Source organism: Pocillopora damicornis, chromosome 13 (genome assembly GCF_964200805.1).
Source record: "Pocillopora damicornis chromosome 13, jaPocDami1.2, whole genome shotgun sequence".
In the NCBI taxonomy this organism is placed as follows: Eukaryota; Metazoa; Cnidaria; class Anthozoa; order Scleractinia; family Pocilloporidae; genus Pocillopora; species Pocillopora damicornis.
Window position 1 is genome coordinate 16,642,181 of NC_142682.1, and position 19,995 is coordinate 16,662,175.

The 19,995-nt window shown below is 37.3% G+C and overlaps 1 protein-coding gene and 1 pseudogene across 1 annotated transcript; both read left to right on the top strand.

The window, feature by feature from the left end:
* Positions 1–1,124: 1,124 nt before the first annotated feature.
* LOC149035728 (uncharacterized) lies at positions 1,125–3,100 on the top strand (annotated as a pseudogene).
* A 9,669-nt stretch (positions 3,101–12,769) lies between these two features.
* Positions 12,770–19,189, top strand: LOC113681121 (leucine-rich repeat-containing protein 59). The gene is made up of 7 exons (XM_027198193.2): positions 12,770–12,965; positions 13,567–13,626; positions 15,322–15,585; positions 16,212–16,284; positions 16,834–16,986; positions 17,098–17,151; positions 17,982–19,189. Exons 1-7 carry the CDS (start codon positions 12,864–12,866, stop codon positions 18,110–18,112), a joined length of 837 nt encoding a protein of 278 aa, XP_027053994.2. The 5' UTR covers positions 12,770–12,863; the 3' UTR covers positions 18,113–19,189.
* Positions 19,190–19,995: the final 806 nt, after the last annotated feature.

The window sequence follows — 19,995 nt, forward strand, 5'->3', positions numbered from 1 at the left end:
CATGTGATCTTTTTTGTTAACGACAGAACTTTCTTAGAGCTGGACTTTCTTTCGTGATAATAACAGCTTGCGTGGAAAATTGAAATATTTTTCTCACATAAAAATCCAACCCTTTGACTAGGGATCGGCAGGTTATCTCCTTTATTTCATTCGTTTAATTAACACCTGTTGGATTTTTCCCAAGAGGAGCTATATTGCCTAAAAACCATACACTGGCAAATGTTATAATTATCTGCCATTGACAACTAATATGTTGAGGCCTTTTGTTTTGTAAAAAAGATAATTCCGGTAGACGATCGCGAGTTATTCTGTTTCTACAAGAAGAACAGTTCTGAGAGAAGACCTTATATTGAAATGGGTGTTCGTCGATTCTTTCTTTTGAAATTCTGTTTAGTTTTTCATTCTATCTTCACTTAACTATTTATCAAGAGAATATTCTCTCGTTATTTCACTTAGCTAGGGACCAGGCCCTCACATGAGAATATCAACGGTTTAAAGTCCCTTGACCCTCATCATTTTTAAGCGCTTTGGCACGAGTTAAGAAAAAGTAAGAGGTGGTTTGAGAAACGCGAGCCGGCTAGAGGTCTGCATGCATGCAAAGGATCTAGAAGTGATATGTTTAAGAGATTCTCAAAGGGGTTATAGCTTTTACAGCTAGCAGTTTAAAATTTTGGCCATTTCACGATTTCCTTTTAATCTTTTTCCTTTGAACAATATTTACGGTTGACTTTTTTACGATTAACGGTTAAAATTCTTAAATTTTTCGCCTAACAGCTAATATTTTTCGCTGTGTTATGGCTAACAAGAAAAAGAATAAAAGCGGGTAAGTTACTAAAGAAACTGTGTTGCTGCGTCGGTGGGAGAGTGTAACAAAGTAATTTGATTTTTTCTACTGTGTTGATAACTTAAATTGGCCACTGTAAAGAGTCTCAAAGCGGAGGTGACGAAGGGCTAACGCTCGAAATGTCAGCTTTTATACTCTTTACGGTGGCCAATTTACGTGATCAACTCAGTTGATGACATCAAATTACCTTCCTTTTTGTTAGTTGGTTGTCAGACAGCTGATCCTTCTGTGCAGATGCATTGTTGATGTATTTATTTGATTATCTATTTATTTACTTAATATGACTTTGTCAATTCATGGTGAATAAAATGCACAGTAATCATGAATTCGTATTTATCTGTCTCTCTGGGAGTTGCGTGGAAGAGAATTACGATAGACATTAGAGACTCAGTCAAAACTAATATAACTAATATAGTCCATAAATTTTAATTTGTTATTCGAGTCTAATTTGAAGTGTATCAAAACAAAGTAAGAGGAGGGAGGGTTCAATTTTAAGGCTCGCTTATGACTGGTCATTGTCAATCGCCGGGTGGCGGGGGAGAGGGGCGTCGGACGAGTTTAATACCTGATCCCCCATACGGTTTTGTAGTATTCTAAGGATTCCTCTCCATTGACAGTCAATTTTCTGTAGCCCCCACCCATTCCCCCCCCTACTAAGCTCTCTAAGAAACAACTGACATCCCCTCCATTCCCTCCGAAAACCATGTGATCCCGCCAAAATCCTCTGATCCCAAATAATGACCAGTTTCTATGGGTTCAGTATAGCTGGACGAAGGCCGTGTAACAAGCATGGCACTCCAAAAGGATTAGGGAGCTACTTGCACTTTTGTATCGCTTGTCCCTAAAGATACAGCGGGCTCATGCAGTCTCATTTGGGATGACGAGTACCCTGTACATCTAATCAGCTGTTTAGGGGATGTGAAGGTTGAAGTAGGCCATCAAAGATGATTAGATAATTGTCCAAGGAGGAAATCAAGGACAAACTGGATGGAGAGGAACTAAACTTGAGCCTGTGCAATTTGACAAAAGTACCAATACGAAAGATGGTTTGCGAGTGTTTTTAACTCCAACATCAATTAATGGATATTCTTGCGTTGTGAAACCACAACGATACTTTTATTTCTTCAATCGAAAGAAAACTATACTATCCATTTTTTACGCCTGGATTATTATGTTTATTTTCTATCAACTTTCTACTTTGCTATGCAAGCTCATTTCTAATAGTGCACTAATGCCCTCTACTGCAAAATTACCTTTGAGGAAGAAAATACTACAACTGGCACCTCTATAAGTTTTGCGATATTTACTTTTCTATCAATGCTGACGGTGTTATTCGGTTATGTTAGAGTCTACAGCGTCGTTCAGCAGCACAAGAATGTTGTAGTCCCTTTTGTACAAGAAGCAAATATCCAAGGTGTACCGCATGCGCGGGAAATAAAAACTTCTCGAGTACTTCTCGTTACCGTAACTGGATTTTGCGTTTCTTGGATACCCAATATTATCGTGACAATTGTGAAGTTTGGTGTTGGAATGACGATTCCTTCTGGTTTTAAATCAACGCCAGTGGTTTTCGTTTGTGTTTCTGCCTCGATTAATTCGATGATTAATGGTGTCATGAATCGGGCGATGCAAAAGGAGTTTCCAAAACATTTTGCTCTGCGGTGTATGTAAAGGTGGAAGGATTAGAAGACAAAATTGTGGTGCCAGCTTTTTCGTAAGAGCTAATGATAACAGAAGAACTTTAAATGAAAATGTTCTGACAGTTGCTTCACTGTAAAGGAATGGATTGCGCGGGGCACAAGATCGATCCTAGCTTGAAAGAACTTTAGCTCAACAGATTTATTTTTCTGTTGTCCTAGTTCTTTGGTTAGATTTAGCCCTAATCATTGAAACTGCCGTGTTTCCATGTAAATTGATTTATAAACGTTTCTTAAAAATCGCCCAGCTATGAAAGGGCTTTGCGTTCTGGCTCTTAATTTGTTTATTTGGGGATGTTTTTGCGTTGTGAAGTAACAGGTAAAAGGAACATCAAGTTAAAGTTGTTGCTCCAATCAAGTGCCAAATCCAGCTGGAGAAAATCCCACGTTCTGTGCATGGATTGAAGAAATTCCATCCTCTATTCCATCTGAATGGGATGTCGTCAGGTTTCCTTGGGAGTCCTCCGATACTCATTTTACACTCTAAGGTGAAAAGAGGCATTGTGAGAGCGGCACGTCTTGCCAAAGAACACAACACTATGAAGTGGAGAAGCTTCGAACCCAGACTCCTGCATTTTTCTTTTCCTTCTGGTGCTCATGGCAGCTTTATACTCTGGTTACAATAGTCGTTCGTTAAAATTTCGATACAACTGCTTTGTCTCGTGGCTGAATAAAAACTGTTGTATACGGTGTCATGAATAGAGTCATGAGAAAAAATCTCTCAAACTACTACGTTGCCAAGAATTAACAGAATGATGGCTGCAGCTTTTTGCTCCAAAAAATAATTTGTATTTGTCTATACTTTTTAAATGTATTATGTGCAGCAAGGCTCGAAGATTATGCAATATAAAATTAGATGACATTTTTATTTTGTTTCTTCCCTTCATATTAAACTGCTGGCTTTTGGTAGGTAATATTCAGATCGGGACTTCTGGAAGAATTACTGTTTACACGTTACCCAATGATATAGCGTGGACTGCACTTGTTGATTGATGTTTTTTGTACGATATTTTGTGCGTGTTGTAGAAAATAAGAAAGTCTTTTTATCTATTTTGAACCAGTTTTCATTCACACTGAGATGTAATTTGGATCAAAACAGTTCAGTCTTTGAGTTAATGACTTGGTATGACAAAGCTTCGACAACTGGTTTCAGAGTCGGTTTAACACGTGCAGTACCAACGCACCGATTAAGCCTATTGAGTTAAGTTCCAATTATATGGTAAGCAGATGAGCTATCAAAGATGCTTTGTCACTGATTCAATTTAGGTAAGGAATTAGTTTCAAACTAATAACAGCGTGCTGCACGATTGTCACTTTTATAGCCCGAATGTGCATCCTATTGGTCGAAAAAGTTCTGTACTGCCAATTTTTTTTAGGAGAGAAGAACTATTGCTTCCAAAAGAGCAGTCTGATTAAATCTGAAGGTAATTAGCTCTCATCTGGGGATGATAAGTCCACGAAGGAGCAGGAACAGCTTCTATCATTTAAAAACTTTAAGCGGCGGTGATCCTTTTTATTACTTGTATTTTTAGTAATAGCTTGTTGTCACCAGCTGTCTAACCTTTGGTGTCACTGAAGAATGATACAAATAGAGGAGGATACACGAAGCTTGACAATCGTCGTCACGCATACAGTTTTTTTCGGTCTCACGACACTTTTGGCACTAGCTGCACACTTGCTCGTTTTTCTCGCTCTCTACAGAAACAGGAGATTACGAAGTATCACTAACCTGTACGTGCTGTCTCTGGCAGTGGCTGATGTGATCGCAGCGACCTTTGTTTTTCCTTTTTACACAATTGCCTCTGGCTTACGTAGGTGGCCATTTGGTTACAATTTTACCCAGTTTGTAGGTTGCATTGAGCTCCTCTGGATTTTAGCGTCAGTTTTTACCCTTACACTAACAGCTGTAAATCGATATTTTTGCGTCGTGAAGCCACAAAGGTACTCCATCTTCTTTAGTAGAAAGAAAGCGACTCTGTCGATCATTTTAGTTTGGTTAGTAATGTGTGTTATTTCATTTACCGTTGCTTTCTCTTCGCAATCTGTTTACCTCTGGAATCCAAACGTCCCCATCTTCCGTATAGAGACTGATAGGGCTGGTAATATCGCTTACTCATGCTTTGGTTTGCTGTCAATCTCGATAGTAGTGTATGGTTATGGAAGCGTCTATCGAGTCATACTACGACACAATAATGCTGTCGCCCCTTCTCTTCAAGGAGCCAATAGCTCAGGTGCAGTGCGGGCACAGGAGATAAAATCCTGTCGAGTTCTTTTTGCCACCGTGTTTGGATTCTGCACCAGCTGGTTTTCTTGGATTTGTTTGTTAATGTTAGAACATGGCTTTAACATTTCCATTCCATCTGTTGCACTATCGATTGCAATGTTGTTAACTTCTATCTCTACGTGGATCAATCTGGTGATCTATGGTGTGATGAATCGAGCAATGCGAAGGGAGTTTCAAAACATACTTCTATATCGGAATTGAGGGTGGCCAAGAAAATCCATCCAATGACACCTTTGTAGTGTGAATGACCACTTGGTAGAGTAAACCTGAAGCGAGGGCAGCATTAGATTCAAAAACGGAGAAAGTATTTATGGCGCTGCCCTACAGAATTAGTTTTAGCAAGTTAATGTTTTTCCTTCACAAATAGTACCCTTTGCCGGTCCAAAGTAAACTTAACTATCTGTTAGATCAAATGCTTAAAACATTTTTCGATATTTTTTTGAAAAGTTGGCGAAAGGTTCAGCAATTGAATGTTCTCGATGCATGCTTAGAAGAGAATGAATTGCTAGTTTTAACATTTATACAATATTTCTAGATCAGATTCTGGCGAATTTTTGGATGTTTTGAATGTAAAACTAGCCATAAATTTTGAACCCGTCTTTCAATTGAAAGATAGATTATTTCAGCCAGTATTAATGTAAAAAAAGTAAAACACTGAGCTGGGCAGGAGTCATCTTAGCCGGGTTCAGAGTGCTTCGATAATTTTTGTGATATATATTTTGTTCGTGCTGAGGTCTTTGCTGTACAGCGTGCTCAGTTCTGCTGGTCTTTGATACTTGCTGCAATCAATGGTGAACTTTTCTCGAAATCATTCTGTTTCAAAGGAACATGTGATCTTTTTTGTTAACGACAGAACTTTCTTAGAGCTGGACTTTCTTTCGTGATAATAATAGCTTGCGTGGGATCGGCAGATTATATTACCTCTTTTATTTCATTCGTTTAATTAACACCTGTTGGATTTTTCCCAAGAGGAGCTATGTTTCCTTGACAACGTAATATGTTGAGGCCTTTTGTTTTGTAAAAAAGATAATTCCGGTTGACGAGTTATTCTGTTTCTACAAGAAGAACAGTTCTGAGAGAAGACCTTATATTGAAATGGGTGTTTGTCGATTCTTTCTTTTGAAATTCTGTTTAGTTTTTCATTCTATCTTCACTTAACTATTTATCAAGAGAATATAATATTCTCTCGTTATTTATTCATTTTTTATTTTTCGCTTAGCTAGGGACCAGGCCCTCACATGAGAATATCAACGGTTTAAAGTCCCTTGACCCTCATCATTTTTAAACGCTTTGCCACGTGTTAAGAAAAAGTAAGGGTTTGTTTGAGAAACGCTAGCCGGCTAGAGGTCTGCATGCATGCAAAGGGTCTAGAAGTGATATGTTTAAGAGATTCTCAAAGGGGTTATAGCTTTTACAGCTAGCAGTTTAAAATTTTGGCCATTTCACGATTTCCGATTTATCTTTTTTCTTTGTTATCAAAAGAACGATATTTACGGTTGACATTTTTTACGACTAACGGTTAAAATTCTTAAATTTTTCGCCTAACAGCTAATATTTTTCGCTGTGTTATGGCTAACAAGAAAAAGAATAAAGGCGTGTAAGTTACTAAAGAAACTGTGTTGCTGCGTCGGTGGGAGAGTGTAACAAAGTAATTTGATTTTTTCTACTGAGTTGATAACTTAAATTGGCCACCGTAAAGAGTTTAAAAACGGACGTGACGAAACGCTCGAAATGTCAGCTTTTATACTCTTTACGGTGGCCAATTTACGTGATCAACTCAGTTGATAACATCAAATTACCTTCCTTTTTGTTAGTTGGTTGTCAGACAGCTGATCCTTCTGTGCAGATGCATTGTTGATGTATTTATTTGATTATCTATTTATTTACTTAATATGACTTTGTCAATTCATGGTGAATAAAATGCACAGTAATCATGAATTCCTATTTATCTGTATCTCTGGGAGTTGCGTAGAAGAGAATGACGATAGACATTAGATACTCAGTCAAAACTAATATAACTAATATAGTCCATAAATTTGTTATTCGAGTCTAATTTGAAGTGTATCAAAACAAAGTAAGAGGAGGGAGGGTTCAATTTTAAAGCAAGAGGAGGGAGGGTTCAATTTTAAAGCAAGAGGAGGGAGGGTTCAATTTTAAAGCCGCCCCTTTCCCCTGCCGGGTGGCGGGGGAGAGGGGCGTCGGACGAGTTTAATACCTGATCCCCCATACGGTTTTGTAGTATTCTAATGATTCCTCTCCATTGACAGTCAATTTTCTGTAGCCCCCACCCATCCCCCCCCCCTACTAAGCGCTCTGAGAAACAACTGACATCCCCTCCATTCCCTCCGAAAACCATGTGATCCCCGCCCAAATCCTCTGACCCCAAATAATGACCAGTTTCTATGGGTTCGGTATAGCTGGACGATGGCCGTGTAGCTAGCATGGCACTCCAAAAGGATTAGGGAGCCACTTGCTCTTTTGTTTCGCTTGTCCCTAGAGATACAGCGTGCTCATGCAGTCTCATTTGGGATGACGAGTACCCTGTACATCTAATCAGCTGTTTAGGGGATGTGAAGGTTGAAGTAGGCCATCAAAGATGACTAGAAAATTGTCCAAGGAGGAAATCAAGGACAAACTGGATGGAGAGGAACTAAACTTGAGTCTGTGCAATTTGACATAAGTAGTAATACGAAAGATGGTGAGCGTTTTAAACTCCAACATCGATTAATGGATATTCTTACGTTGTGAAACCACAACGATACTTTTATTTCTTCAATCGAAAAAAAACCATAATATCCATTTTTTACGTCTGGATTGTTATGTTTATTTTCTATCTAACTTTCTACTTTGCTATGTAAGCTCATTTCAAATAGTACCCTAATACCCTCTTCTGCAAAATTACCTTTGAGGAAGAAAATACTACAACTGGCACCTCTATAAGTTTTGCGATATTTGCTTGTCTATCAATGCTGATGGTTTTATTTGGGTCTTTTAGAGTCTACAGCGTCGTTCGGCAGTACAAGAATGTTGTAGTCCCTTTTGTACAAGAAGCAAATATCCAAGGTGTACCGCATGCGCGGGAAATAAAAACTTCTCGAGTACTTCTTGTACTCGATCCTAGCTTGAAAGCAGTACCTAGATCCTAGCTTGAAAGCAGTTCGGCAGTACAAGAATGTTGTAGTCCCTTTTGTACAAGAAGCAAATATCCAAGGTGTACCGCATGCGCGGGAAATAAAAACTTCTCGAGTACTTCTTGTGATCGATCCTAGCTTGAAAGAACTTTAACTCAACAGATTTATTTTTCTGTTGTCCTAGTTCTTTGGTTAGATTTAGCCCTAATCATCGAAAGTGCCGTGTTTCCATGTAAATTGATTTATAAACGTTTCTTAAAAATCGCCCAGCTATGATAGGGCTTTGCGTTCTGGCTCTTAATTTGTTATTGGCGATGTTTTTGCGTTGTGAAGTAACAGATAAAAGGAACATCAAGTTAAAGTTGTTGCTACAATCAAGAGCCAAATCCTGCTGGAGCAAATCCCACGTTCTGTGGATTGAGGTAATTCCATCCTCTATTCCATCTGAATGGGATGTCGTCAGGTTTCCTTGGGAGTCCTCCGATACTCATTTTACACTCTAAGGTGAAAAGAGGCATTGTGAGAGCGGCACGTCTTGCCAAAGAACACAACACTATGAAGTGGAGAAGCTTCGAACCCAGACTCCTGCATTTTTCTTTTCCTTCTGGTGCTCATGGCAGCTTTATACTCTGGTTGCAGTAGTCGTTCGTTGAAATTTCGATCCAACTGCTTTAGCTCATGGCTGAAAAAAACCTGTTGTATACGGTGTCATAAACAGAGTCATGAGAAAAAATTCTCAAACTACTACGTTGCCAAAAATTAACAGAATGTTGGTTGCAGCTTTTTGCTCCAAAAAATAATTTGTATTTGTCTATACTTTTTAAACGTATTATGTGCAGCAAGGTTCGAAGATTATGCAATATAAAATTAAATGACATTTTTATTTTGTTTCTTCCCTTCATATTAAACTGCTAGGCTTTTGGTAGGTAATATTCAGACCGGGACTTCTGGACGAATTACTGTTTACACGTTACCCAATGATATAGCGTGGACTGCAGTTGTTGATTGATGTTTTTTGTATGATATATTGTGCATGTTGTGGAAAATAAAAAAAATCTTTTTATCTATTTTGAACCGGTTTTCATTCACACTGAGATGTAATTTGGATCAAACAGTTCAGTCTTTAAGTTAATGACTGGTTTCAGAGTCGGTTTAACACGTGCAGTACCAACGCACCGATTAAGCCTATTGAATTAAGTTCCAATTATATGGTAGGCAGATGAGATATCAAAGATGCTTTGTCACTGATTCAATTTAGGTAAGGAATTAGTTTCAAACTAATAACAGCGTGCTGCACGATTGTCACTTTTATAGCCCGAATATGCTCCCTATTGGTCGAAAAAGTTCTGTACTGCCAATTTTTTTTAGGAGAGAAGAACTATTGCTTCCAAAAGAGCAGTCTGATTAAATCTGAAGGTAATTAGCTCTCATCTGGGGATGATAAGTCCACGAAGGAGCAGGAACGGCTTCTATCATTTAAAAACTTTAAGCGGCGGTGATCCTTTTTATTACTTGTATTTTTAGTAATAGCTTGTTGTTATCAGCTGTCTAACCTTTGGTGTCACTGAAGAATGATACAAATAGAGGAGGATACACGAAGTTTGACAATCGTCGTCACGCACACAATTTATTTCGGTCTCATGACACTTTTGGCACTAGCTGGAAACTTACTCGTTTTTCTCGCTCTCTACAGGAACAGGAGATTACGAAATATCACTAACCTGTACGTGCTGTCTCTGGCAGTGGCTGATGTGACTGTAGCTACCTTTCTTTTTCCTTTTAAAGCAATCGCCTGCGGCTTACGTAGGTGGCCATTTGGTTACAATTTTGCCCAGTTTGTAGGTTGTATTCAGCTCCTCTGGATTGGAGCGTCCGTTTGTACCCTTATACTAACAGCTTTAAATCGATATTTTTGCGTTGTAAAGCCACAAAGGTACTCCATTTACTTCAGTAGAATGAAAGCGACTCTGTCGATCATTTTAGTTTGGTTAGTAATGTGTGTTATTTCATTTACCGTTGCTTTCTCTTCGCAATTTGTTTACATGTGGAATCCAAACGTCCCCATGTTCCGTATAGAGACTGCTAAGGCTGGTAATATCACTTACTCATGCTTTGGTTTGCTGTCAATCTCGATCGTAGTGTATGGTTATGGAAGCGTCTATCGAGTCATACTACGACACAATAATGCTGTCGCCCCTTCTCTTCAAGGAGCTAATAGCTCAGGTGCAGTGCGGGCACAGGAGATAAAATCCTGTCGAGTTCTTTTTGCCACCGTGTTTGGATTCTGCACCACCTGGTTTCCTTGGATTTGTTTGTCAATGTTAGAATATGGCTTTAATATTTCCATTCCATCCGTTGCACTATCGATTACAATGTTGTCAACATCCATCTCTGCGTGGATCAATCCGGTGATCTATGGTGTGATGAATCGAGCAATGCGAAGGGAGTTTCAAAACATACTTCTATGTCGGAATTGACGGTGGCCAAGAAAATCCATCCAATGACACCTTTGCATTGTGAATGACCACTTGGTAGAGTAAACCTGAAGCGAGGGCAGCATTAGATTCAAAAACGGAGAAAGTATTTATGGTGTCTGCCCTACAGAATTAGTTTTAGCAAGTTAATGTTTTTCCTTCACAAATAGTACCCTTTGCCGGTCCAAAGTAAACTCAACTATCTGTTAGATCAAATGCTTAACAGATTTTTCGATATTTTTTCAAGAAGTTGGCGAAAGGTTCAGCAATTGAATGTTCTCGATGCATGCTGAGAAGAGAATGAATTGCTAGTTTAAACATTTATATAATATTTCTCGGTCAAATTCTGGCGAATTTAAGGATGTTTTCAATGTAAAATTAGCCATAAATTTTGAACCCATTTATCAGTTAAAAGACAGATTATTTCATCTAGTATTAATGTTAAAAACGTAAAACATTGAGCCGGGAAGGAGTCATAGCCGAGTTCCATGCTGTACAGCGTGCTCAGTTCTGCTGGTCTTTGATACTTGCTGCAATCAATGGTGAACTTTTCTCGAAATCATTCTGTTTAAAAGGAACATGTGATCTTTTTTTTTTTTTTAATGAAAACTTTCTTATAGCTGGACTTTCTTTCGTAATAATAATAGCTTGCGTGAAAAATTGAAATATTTCTGTCATATAAACATCTCACCCCTTGGACTAGGGATCGGCAGGTTATCTCCTTTATTGCATTCGTTTAACATCTGTTAGATTTTTCCCAAGAGGAGCTATGTTTCCTAAAAATCATACCATAGTAAACGTTATAATTATTTGCCATTGACAACGTAATATGATGAGGCCTTTTGTAAAACCTTATTTGACAAAAAAAAAAAATCCTGTAGGCGAGTTATTCTGTTTCTATAAGAAGAGCAGTCCTGAGAGAAGATTTTATATTGAAATGGGTGTTTATCGATTCTTACTTTTGAAATTCTGTTTGGTTTTTCATTCTATCTTCATTTAACCATTTATCAAGGAGCCTTTCGAAGCCTTGCATTGATAATGTTTAAGAGATTCTCAAAGGAGTTATTGCTTTTACAGCTAACGGTTTAAAGTCATGACCTTTTCACGGTCTCCGATTAATCTTTTTCCTTGTTATTAAAAGAACAATATTTATGGTTAATTTTTTTTACGACTAACGGTTAAAATTCTTAAATTTTTCGCCTAACAGCTAATATTTTTCACTGTGTTATGGCTAACGGTTTACCCCACTTAGACTCTCGTTTCACGCTCAGTCTACCTTTTTGCGAAAGGGATAATGGGGGTAAGTTACTAAAGAAACTGTGTTGCTGCGTCGGTGGGAGAGTGTAACAAAGTAATTTGATGTTTTCTACTGAGTTGATAACTTAAATTGACCACTGTAAAGAGTCTAAAAGCTGACCTATCGAAACGCTCGAAATGTCAGCTTTTATACTCTTTACGGTGGCCAATTTACGTGATGATTCGTTAAATTCTGACATAACTAGTTCTCCCTCCTCCGCTTCTTTTAAAAGAAAGCTTAAGGAATTTCTTCTCTCTAAGTATTAGCTTCTGTAAGGCAGTAATTCTTAACTAATTTACTTAATATGTGTGTGCGTGTGTGTGTGTGTACGTGTGCGCGGTCAAAGTTAATTACCATAAGTCCATATTGTAATTCTAATATAAGATTAGTTATTTTAAGTGAGAAAGCCTGACTTGTTATAAGCCTCGTGGTTTCTTTCAGGTTTTCTCGCCATTTATTTTCTGTCATCAATTTTCTTCATTTTTTTTTTCCATGTGTAAATGTCGTATATGACAAATAAATATTGTATTGTATTGTATTGTATTGATCAACTTAGTTGATAACATAAAATTTCCTTCCTTTTTGTTAGTTGGTTGTCAGACAGTTGATCAATAAAATGCACAGAAGTCATGAATCCGTATTTATCTGTCTCTCTGGGAGTTGCTTAGAAGAGAATGACGATAGACTTTAAAGATTCAGCCAAAACTATATAACTGATATCGTTCATAAATTTCAATTTGTTATTCGAGTCTAATTTAAAGTGTATCAAAACTAAGCAAGAGGAGGAAAGGGTATTTTAAGGCTCGTTAATGGACTGGTCATTGTTAATCGCCGGGTGGCGGGAGTGAGGGGCGTTGAACGAAACATGATCCCATAAGGCTTTGTAATATCTTGAGAGACGACTGATCTTCTCCGTTCTCCCCGAAAACCATGTGATCCCCGCCCAAATCTAGAAGCTTGGTACAGCTGGACGATGGCCGTGTAGCACGGCATTCCAAAGAGATTGGGAACCACCTGCTCTTTTGTATCGCTTTTCCATAAAGATACAGCGGGCTCAGTCTCGTTTGGGATGACGAGTACCCTGTACATCTACTTAGCTGTGTATGGGATGTGAAAGTTGAAGTAGGCTATCAAAGATGACTAGAAAATTGTCTAAGGAGGAAATCAAAGACAAACTAGATGGAGAGGAACTAGACTTGAGTCTGTGCAATTTGGCAAAAGTACCAATACGAGAAATGGTGAGCGTTTTTAACTTCCGATCGAAAGATCAGTGACTTCAGAGACCACGCGCGAATTTCCATTTATTTTTATAGTGCTAACTGTCTTCTGTAAATTTGTTTTTAACGTTGATTCTTTTAATTTTTGGGGTGAATAGGCATTTATCTTCCTAGTCTCCTTATGTGCGGCAAACTTGTCCTGTAGGGTTCTATTTAAAGAGAAAAAGGTTGATACATTCTGAAACCATTACTCACTCTATTACAGAGTATCTTCAAGTTAGGAGATAAATTGATAGGGTACTAAATGACGAACAATGTATGTAGGAGGTCGCTAGCATATCAGTCAAATAGTTTCATAGATATTTAAGTGCATAAAAACATATTAAGACACATCTGAGAGATGATAGAATTGTTCGGCCACTTTTACTGAGTCTTCCCGAGCGCGTTGATTTTCTCACAGACGTGTTGCTTGAAAAACCTATCTCAATCGACTTGCTTGTAGCGCGCAAATCCGGTATTAATAATGTTTTTTTGTAGTTTATTTATTTGTATTTTATGAGTAATAGGTTGCGTATCTTTTTCCTCCAATAATTCATTTTCTGTGGATGTATTATCTCCATAGGCCTCTCTGCCAAGGGCGACGATTGTGGATTTATCCTGTAACAATTTAACTATACTCTCGGTGAGAATTTTGTAATCTATATTCTAATGCGACACTTAGAACCAGAAACAACATTAATAATCGAGACGAGCGTCTACACATAAAATTTGCACTGTAGGTTGCAAAATTAAAAAAAAAATCTTTGGAGGAAATGTTGCTCACGAATACAGTACTCTAGCGAAGACTCCATTGAGGTTCGAAAAATCACAATTTATATCCGCTGCGATGTTGGTATTATGTTGCGTCCATATCCAGTGCATTCAAACGGTGATTAAAATGACCAGCTGTTTATTTGAAAAATCGAACGGGAATTGTTTTCATTGTCGGGAATTCGAAAGATTCTTTCCTGGCGCCAGAAATGATTTGGGATTTTTAAATGCTATTTATTGCCGCTGAGCCCTTTCTGCAGATATAAATTGGGAATTTAGCACTTTTTGCATATAAAGTATATTTTACAGTCCATGCTGGCCTATTTATAATATTTTATTTATGATGCTGTTAGGGTAGTTAAACAATTTAAGTATGACAGCTGAATATGAAGGCTGCTAACACATTTTAAGGAAATTCTGAATGTATAATTAAAAGTATTTTTGACTAAAATTTTTTTTGACAAAGGGTTTTAGTGTTAATAATGATTATCTCTCAGTGACAAGCAAGCAGGTTTAAATTTTATGTGATAGAGTGAGTTGACATTGTGAGAAAAATGGTTAAACATGTCTTTTTTTTGTTGACTAGGAGTCCTGAGAATTTCATCTTTAAAGATATATCCCCTGGTTATTTACTAAAATTGCAGTGCCTTTTTAGCTTGGCAGTTTGCTTAATTTATAGTGCAAATTAACCTACAGGAGATATTGGTCACTGACAGATGTAAAAGGTGGTGTCAAGGTGCAATGAGATTGGAGTTATAGTTTTTTTGCATCTTTTTAAAGTCACAGAATTGCAATGTACTTTTCTCAAATAATTTCAGAGGTGACTAAAAGCAAAAATAGGTCCGAGTAAGGATGAATTAGAATTGATAAGATAAACATGAATTGCAAATGAGGAATTTGTGAAATTTATACCAAATGCATGCATATTTTTAAGCTGTAGAAATCTTTATTTAGCTTGTGGCTTTTAGACTTTATAAGAACATTAACCATTATTTCTTTATTGCAAAAATATAAATTTCAAGAGGTCTTTAAATTTCCCTGCTCCCATTTGTCTTAAAGCTCTCTTAAAGAGATCACTGCTAGTAGAAAAAAATTAATAGGCGAGAGAACTTACCTTTACAGTGTGTCTCTCCACCCAGGATTACAAATGGAACCTGCCAATTGTCAGGGAAGCTTGATGAAATTTTATCCAACTAGAGTCAACCTTGTGATGGACTGGTATCCCATCCAGGGGGGAGTAGTAATCTAGTTGTTCCATGCTATGGAAACTGCTGTTAGCTGCAGCTTGAGTATAGACTTTGTGTACTTACACTGTACCTCAACTGCAACTCAATTCATCTGTGGAGGGGTTCATTTTAAATGTTGATTGCTTCTTATGACAACAAACAATTGCAATAATCCCTTTGTGTTATGCTTTACCTTTTTAGGATGCATTTTGCCCCTTACGACACTTAGTACAACTGGGCTTAAGCAACTCAGTTCATCTGTAGATGATTAAAATGTTGACTGTGTCTTATGACTACAAACAACTGCATTGATCCCTTTGTGTTATGCTTTACCTTTTTAGGATGCATTTTGTACCTTACGACACCTAGTACAACTGGACTTAAGTAAGAATGCTCTCACAGAACTTCCAAAGGACTTTGGTAATCTTAGCCAACTGAAGCGACTTGACCTCTATAGTAATCAGCTGAGCTCCTTGCCAGTTAGTTGTGTAAGCCTCAGGGAGCTGAGATGGTTGGACTTAAAGAATAATCCTATGCAAACATTATTGCCAGACATCATTGGAAATTGTTTAAAGGAAGAAGAGTGTAGACAGTGTGCTATAAATGTAAGTACAATAACTCTTTTTTATGTTTGATTTAATATAAAATTTGAGGGAACAACACATCTTAGTCTAAAGTCTTTTATGCTATGCAGGAGATTATTGCTCCTCTTGCAAATGGGTAAACTGTCTTGATAAGTATCAAAAGTACTAGATGAGCATCTTGGAAAAGGTACAACACACTTGGATAAGAACACTGACATACAGCTTTTTAAATCAAACTTAAGCAATTTAATGATGTCATGATTTCTTAGAGAAGTTGTTAAAAGACTGCTTCACTGTAAGTTCAGTGACAAATGTCAGTCTGTAATCACAAGTATAATAACAGACAGAATTGGACAACACAAAGTCCTGTTACCAATTAAACAAGAATATGACAAAATTTGAGAAAGGAACTTAGACATCAATAATTATTATAGGTGTTCATAAAAAAAAAACTACAGTTAACTTGGGGAAATGGGAGTCAACAGTGCACACACGTGACACATGCTGTCTCACACAGGCATGACAAGTTAACTGTCCCTTTAATTGTTTAATTGGTGTTCAAATTGGGCTGATGACAACCAATTACATGTAAGAATTCTGTTATAGTTTTGCTTAAAATATGTATCAAATCTCATAACAATTGTTAGGTGCTGACTTATCTTAAAGTGTTAGCTGCTAATGAGGAACAGGAGAACCAAGCAAGGCTAATATTAGAAAGAGGTGAGCATGTATGCTTGTACTTAAGATGCATTGATCAACAGTTTATAACCATTAATTTCTGGTACCCACTGTATTTTTGTGCAAATTTAATTGGTGGAGTGACTGTGGAAGGTGACAAATTGTGAATGCAACAGTTTTTGATACCTGGTTTCATCTCACTCCTGTGCCACAAGTTCTTTAATCCTCAGAAACAAGTTCACCATTTTTGGGTCACAAATTGATACTGGGCCTCAAATACTCAAAAAAAATGTTTTAACTGTGATTAACATGTAATTTGTGTATTTAGCTGTTATTTTATTGGATTGTAACCCTAACTCTGTAAACCCTTAGAGAGACCAGTATCTAATTTCAGACCTTACAGTAATACTGCTGAATGATTCATAAAGATCATGGGAATAAAATGAATGATTGCTGAGCTGAGAAACTTAAATTGTTAAGGAAACTCTCCTTGTCATTACCAAAGGAAATGTAATACTATGGAAATGAGTGTGGGAAAGATGGATATTGATGTTTGGATATAAAGGTTAACACTGGATTCTTCTGTTGTAGAGCAAAAAGCACTTGAGAAAGAGAAAGAACAACTGCAAAAACAAGTTAGAAAGAGACAAAAACAGCAAGAAAAACAACTAAAAAGAGAAGCATATGAAGCAATGGAAAGACAGAAAAAAATGATGGCAGAAGAAACTGATAAGGCTATAAAAGGTACAAAAGTCCTTTCTGTTGATAGAACTAATCATAAAGAGATAGATTTGAACTGACAGGAATAATTTTATAGCCTTCCAAACTATACCATTTCTTGCTTTTTTCGCTTAGCTCAAGAAGAATTCATGGAAACCAGACCTGTTAAACCAGAGGCTCCAACCCAAGGTAGGATTTTTTATCTTAACCCTTCAACTCCCAGATCAAATTTGTAATTCTCCTTACTGTCAACCATACAATTCTAATAATTTTAGTTCAGAGAATTTAGTATTGAATCAACTAATTATCCCCCAAATTGATATTTTCCTTTATTCTCGTCACTTATCTGGTTGATATTGTATTGATATTGTAAGGAGAAATTCTGTCTTGGTCACTCGTGGGAGTTAAAGGGTTAAGTAAGAGAGACACTGATTGAAGGCACAAAAATCTGAATGTTTTTGTTGTTATATACACCAGTGACTCAAAGGCTAATGATCAAATGGCTGTGCAAGCACTTTCCTTTCCTGTAACTTTTTTTTTTTTCATAATTCTAATGTCATGTTCTATTGGAATCAACTGTTTCAGCTACAAGCAGAAGCTTCACATGGTTTAAGTCTCCTTATAGAGTACTTTTTGCATGTAAATGTTGAGATAGTATGTTATTACATGTACATTGAACTCTGCATACTATGTAGTTGCAGCATGGAAAGGCATGGCTTAGGCCAAGATTAAGTTTGATTCTTTCAAACTTTCAACTCTCAAAAATGATAAACATATAACTTCTCCATATGATACCATTCATGACATGAGTCAATTTCAGTGAACTGGTAATGAGAATACTCAAACTTATCTGGTAGAAGTTATTATCTTGATCTAACACCAAATTCTTGTAACTAATTTACAAAAAAAAAAATTGTAGGTGCTAGTGGAGAGAATTATCAATCAGATCATTAGAGTAAAAGGGCTAATGACAGTAGATGCATGTAAAATTTTACTATAATTTTTCCCATCTCTTGCAGAGGAAGATGGAGGATTGATGGGACTGTTATTGATTTGCACGCTTCTTACTCTGGGTGTTGCCATGGCCATTGTTATCTTCTGTCATCATGATGCCACTTGCCATGAATTGTTATCATCATTATCATCTTGACAACACCTAATTGTGTCAGAGAATAGTTTAACTATAATAGAATTACAATATGGTCAGAAAGGTCAGAGTCAGAGTTGAAATATTGTGCTTTTAAATGATTTCCAAGCTATGGAGTTGAAGATTAATTGAAAGTTCTAAAATGCAGTTTAGGTCATCAGCAGTCACATAACCAATTTCTTGTGATACAAGTGCAGGTGATGTTCTGTAGTTGTTAGAAATAGATGAGCCAAAGTGGAGGGGGGGGGGGGTAGGGAAGGAGAAGGGGGGAAGGGGAGAAGGGGGGAAGGGGAGGAGGGGGGCTTATTTTATGCACACTCCAAGTCTTTTTTCTCTCAGTAATCCAGTCGATGTCTCTGGGAACAAGAACAATTCTTCAACTTTAATTTCAACCACAAGAACTTTGTTTACCCAAATGCAAACAAAGAAGGGGGATTTACTTCATTCTCTGAAACAGATGAAATAAACCAGGAAATCAATTAAAATGAATTTAATGAAAATATTAAGGTATGAGGCACACAAACAGAAAGGTACACCATTTGGTGAGTGATTTAATCACCTTAACCCTTAAACTCCTAGAGGTGATTAATGTGTAACTTCTCCTAGTAATATCCATACATTATCCAGTTAACAGGTAATGAGAATACTTAAACTTATCAGGCTGAAGTTATTTTGACCAAGCACCAAATTCTCTTATCTGGTTCACAAGAAAATGTGTAGCAACTAGAGGGGAGAATTAACAATCTGATCTTGGGAGTGAAAGGGTGAATGAGTGCTGGATTGTTTGTAGTGAAGGAGCGGAAATTTGAAAGTTATGAAAATCAGACAGCTTATTATTGAATGAATATTCCCTCGACCTTAGCACACAAGTCAGGGAACTTTGATATGAAAATGATTTAAAGGAAACGCTCAAGCAAAATACTAATTTCTTAATTATACGTAGACATTCTTACAATCGCCCGTACCTTGTATTTTTGTAAAATACAGTTGGAGTACTGTGCTGAATGGTACAGAATTCAGATTGTCTTATCCTAGAATATTAAAAGGCAGCCAGGATATTAAACATGATGCAGTTCCAAATATGATACATTATTTTAAATGTGTTTGAAAGATGGTGACTGTCAGAGCTCATTTCGAATAAGTATCGTTCACGCCGGCCAATCAAAACACGCGAGAGTGGAGCAGTTTTAACTTACGCGTTGAAATTAATCAGGGCTTGCATTGGTTTTGCTTTCCTGCGGGCTTTGATTGGTCTAAAAAACTCACTCCAGCAGTTTAACCAATTAGACGAAAAACTAACTTCCAATCGCGACTTAGTCACTCGAAATTTCCCGCGCTCTGATTGTTTGCTGTGATTTCTCTAGTTTTGGTTTTAAGACAGTAAGTTGATATGCGCTCTATCTCAAGGAGCCAATGAGAACTCAAAAAAAAAATTTTAAAAACTGAATAAGAAACCACCTGAAGCGCAAGAAAATCTGACTGTCTAAGTGGCGCAGTTTCAGTTTTCCGTATAACCTGTGGGGAGGAGGGTGTGAATCTTCTAGTCCAGTTACGGGGCGAGTATCTTTCGACTGAATGGAAATATTTTTTCTCGACAACCTAGCATGGACTAGAACTGGATGAATACCTGACAAACTGTTAGCGATGTTTCCTTCTACCAGCGGGTAGAGATTATTTCAAAATAAAAATTGAGATGGAGACTGTTCCACCCACAACTGATATCTATCAGGGCTATCAAAAGAGATTTGTTTATCTATCGAACAATAAAGACAAGCCTCAATGTTGAGTTTGACTCCTTTTCATCCATCTGTATTGATGTCATGGCCAGCAGTTGTGTGATGGAGAGAGCTCTTTGGACAGCGCTCATGATCGCCCTAAATTCACTC